This window comes from Musca vetustissima, unplaced genomic scaffold, assembly GCF_032173495.1.
Source record: "Musca vetustissima isolate MV318-11 ecotype Yass unplaced genomic scaffold, APGP_CSIRO_Mvet_v1 utg6724, whole genome shotgun sequence".
NCBI classification, from domain to species: domain Eukaryota; kingdom Metazoa; phylum Arthropoda; class Insecta; order Diptera; family Muscidae; genus Musca; species Musca vetustissima.
The window spans coordinates 60,382-64,041 of record NW_026885980.1 but is presented as its reverse complement, the minus strand read 5'-3'; the positions used below and the strand labels follow the sequence as shown (position 1 = coordinate 64,041).

Sequence of the window (3,660 nt, the reverse complement as noted above, 5' to 3'; positions counted from 1 at the left end):
TTATTTTCAATTTCTAACCGATTTGTGATGTAATCTGTGTATCTGTCATTCCAAAATAGTTCTAAGTTGCCACAGAACTATATACCATAGATTTAGGTAAATATTATTCGGTAGATCATATCGGTATTAACATTTTTAAATAATTAAAACAGATTTATTAGAGTATCAAATTCAAATTTATGCGATTGTTACCTAACCCTTTCAGACCAAGCTTTTTCAATTGTGAGATCTGACTATTTTTAAGGGAAGGTAGTATAAACATGTGTATGGATGTGTAAATTAATTTTTATTGGTTCTGTATTTCTTTGTTATCTCTTTAGACCATATAAAATGCAAATAAACTGAGAACGAACATAACGTATGGGTGAAATTTGCCATTACACCTCTCAAAAAATTTCTTAATTAACTTCATTCATTTTTCTCTTCTCTTATTTCAGATTAAGCTGTATTACATCTATATAGATTGGTCATTGGAACAATTTCAAAATGTCCGACATTGCCAGAATCGATATCGATCAGCCTAAATATGATCAAAGCACTTATCTCAATCGTGCCAAACATTTCTTCCTCCTGACAAATCCTCTCAATTTGTTGGCCTCAAATGCCGAACTGGAACGGGCCAAGCGTATTGTAACCGATTATCGTGCTGGCAAGCCTGTACCTGATGTCAAGAATGTTGAAGATTTGTGGAGAGCCAAATATTTGTATGATTCGGCTTTCCATCCCGAGACTGGAGAGAAATCATTGATCATTGGCCGTATGTCTGCCCAGGTGCCAATGAACACATTGATTACAGGATGTAAGTACAAAACGAACAAAAAACTCTACTACGTTATATAACAACATTTGTATTACTTAACTAACTGCGGACAAGAGAAATGTGTGACGTTAATTGAATTTGAAAATTTCAAGTTCATTCCTGCTAGTTCAATGAACGATCACATTTCACACAGATACAGTTGTGGACGCAATTTATTTTAGTTTCCCGCACATAATACCCATAAATATGTACATATGTGTTTGTTGTTCTGTTATTAAAGAAATAGATTGAATAATTTAATAAAAAAAAGGGCATTTGTTGTAGTAGTGTTGCGTACCAAAGGGCCGGCTCGTTTATTTCCAAGTTCAAATTTGTTTCTCACATATGGGTTATTGTTTGTTTTCTTTTAGGCATGCTTTCTTTCTACAAAACAACACCGGCTGTGGTTTTCTGGCAATGGGTCAATCAAACATTTAATGCTGTCGTCAACTATACAAATCGTTCCGGATCAACACCCATCTCCAAAGAGTGAGTATTCTAAATAGGGTTGGACGAAATGTATTTTTTTTTTTTTTTTTTTTTTTGTGAAATTTATTCACATATCTGTGATTGGTCTCTTTTAATAGGCAATTGGTGACCTCGTATATCTTGGCTACTGGTGGTGCGTTGACAACCGCTTTGTCCTTGAATAGAATAGTTAAGGTGAGATTATATTTAATGTTTACTAGTTTAAAATGGCATATATTTAATAAAAATCTGCTACTAATGAAATATTTTTTTTTTTAGAATTTGAATCCATTGATTGGACGCTTAGTACCTTTGGCTGCTGTTGCAGCTGCTAATTGCATCAATGTACCAATGATGCGTTTGCAGTAAGTATGAATTATAGATTTTCTTAGGAAAAAGTAATGAGTATTTATCTAATTTATTTAGAGAATTGAAGAACGGTGTTACTCTTTTGGATGAACAAAATAATGAAATGGGTATTTCTAAGAAGGCTGCCGCTGTCGGTATTACCGCGGTTGTTGCCAGTAGAATTGCCATGGCAACACCTGGCATGGGTAAGATTCCATAAGATATAAGTGATCAAAGTAAACACAAGCTTACTTTTATTTTCGTTTATTTCAGTACTCACACCTTTACTCATTAACAAATTGGAAAAAGGCGGATTCCTAAAACGTTTCCCCAAGGCTAGTGCACCCATCCAAACATTGTTTTGCGGCTTTGTTTTGATCTTTGCCACACCTCTCGGCTGTGCATTCTTCAGCCAAAGAGCTGCCATTAATGTAAGTTATTACTTGTCATTTTGCAAAGACATTTCGCAATATTAATTGAATTGTTATTCCAAATTTAAGGTTGACAGCTTGGAACCTGAAGTTAAGGATAAAATTAAGAAGAAGAATCCTGCTTTGACTGAAGTATGGTTCAATAAGGGTTTGTAAATCCCCAACCATATCATCTACAAAAAAAGACGCAATAACATTGGCAGTATTGCATCAATTCTACTCCTAAACATGGAAAAGAGCTTAGCAAATTAAAAACTAAACAAAAAAGAACAAAAGGAAATAGAAACACTTTGATTGCATATTTTATTAAAAATAAATGTGTTTGACAATAATTTGCAGTAACAACTACAGCAAAGAATCGTTATTAAGTACATACATATATCAACCAATCAATAATTATTTACGGTTAAGTTCATTACTCGTAGTTTAGTTGTCCATGTTGGCGCATAGGACAGAACATAAATCAATTTCAATGTATTCCACGTGTAGTTGTGTATCTATTTCGATTATTGTTAATTGTATTCCATATTTCAATTGCATTTATTTCAGTCAGTGTTTTTAGTATATATAGTCTTTATTCAGAAAATATTTATATATTTTTATAAATATTTGATATTTTGTTATTTCAATTTCAATAAGTATATCAAACTAATTAAGTTGTTATATGTAATTAAAATGATAATAAAAAAAATAAAGATATACCTCAATACTTTACGTATCCATGTGTGACAAATAATTTTGCACAACAGTGTATACATAACAGCTGCATTCAAAATATTAGCTAAATGTAACACTTGAGGATAAAAGTATTATTTCGATTGCAGTTATTTTTTGAGACAACATTTTAAAGAAGGAACACATGTACTTTAGAGACACCACTTAGAAAATGTGGATGTTTTCTATAGATACTGATTACAAAAACATACATTTTGGACGAAAATCAATACTTCCTGAGGTATGGGTTTCCAATGTTATAAAAAATAGATTACCACTCAAAAATGCTTTCATTTTTTCGAATAATAATCCTTCGGCCGGTATTCAAGCCATAGGCAGAACAACCCTATATGAACCCCTTAATACAGCTTTGTCAGCTTATTGCCGTGTACCTCCTGAAAGATGAAGTTCTCAAAAACAAGTTAATGTGATTGTAATCAGCATCGGAAGGGCTACACATTTGTGAGCTGTAGTCTTTAGGACTTTTAATAAAAAGTTGGAATTTTTTGGACTATGGAATCGTATATATCTCATAAGGGATTTATTCTCTCCTTTCCTTACGTATTAATTATGTCTTTGTATACATTTTATAAACCTATTACTTTTATTGTGATGAATTCGATTTATTACAAGATCTTCACTTTTGTTTTCGATTTCAAAAATCATTTGTTATACCCTCCACCATAGTAAGGAGGGTATATTAATTTTGTCATTCCTTTTTAAAAACATCTAAATATTGATTTCTGATGTTGAAATCTTCCATAGGTTGAGCTTAATATCGGTCCACATTAGGCATTTCAAATTTTGCTATCAATATTGGGCAATCTTAAAGTAAATGTCCGATTATCTATGATAATTTCTTTTTTAATTTTTTTATTTCAATTATTTACTAATCAATTT

At 31.8% G+C, this 3,660-nt stretch overlaps 1 protein-coding gene across 1 annotated transcript; it reads left to right on the top strand.

The window, feature by feature from the left end:
- The first annotated feature begins 459 nt into the window (after positions 1 to 459).
- Positions 460 to 2,202, top strand: LOC133333369 (sideroflexin-1-3). The gene is made up of 7 exons (XM_061541679.1): positions 460 to 799; positions 1,171 to 1,288; positions 1,387 to 1,462; positions 1,547 to 1,632; positions 1,694 to 1,821; positions 1,889 to 2,046; positions 2,116 to 2,202. Exons 1-7 carry the CDS (start codon positions 487 to 489, stop codon positions 2,200 to 2,202), a joined length of 966 nt encoding a protein of 321 aa, XP_061397663.1. The 5' UTR covers positions 460 to 486.
- Positions 2,203 to 3,660: the final 1,458 nt, after the last annotated feature.

Bases quoted from the DNA above. Each gene is read 5' to 3' on its own strand.
- LOC133333369 (XM_061541679.1), top strand. From the start codon at position 487: ATGTCCGACATTGCCAGAATCGATATCGATCAGCCTAAATATGATCAA. The intron at 1,463-1,546 runs GTGAGATTATAT...TTTTTTTTTTAG, and splicing joins CCTTGAATAGAATAGTTAAG to AATTTGAATCCATTGATTGG. The intron at 1,633-1,693 runs GTAAGTATGAAT...TAATTTATTTAG, and splicing joins GTACCAATGATGCGTTTGCA to AGAATTGAAGAACGGTGTTA.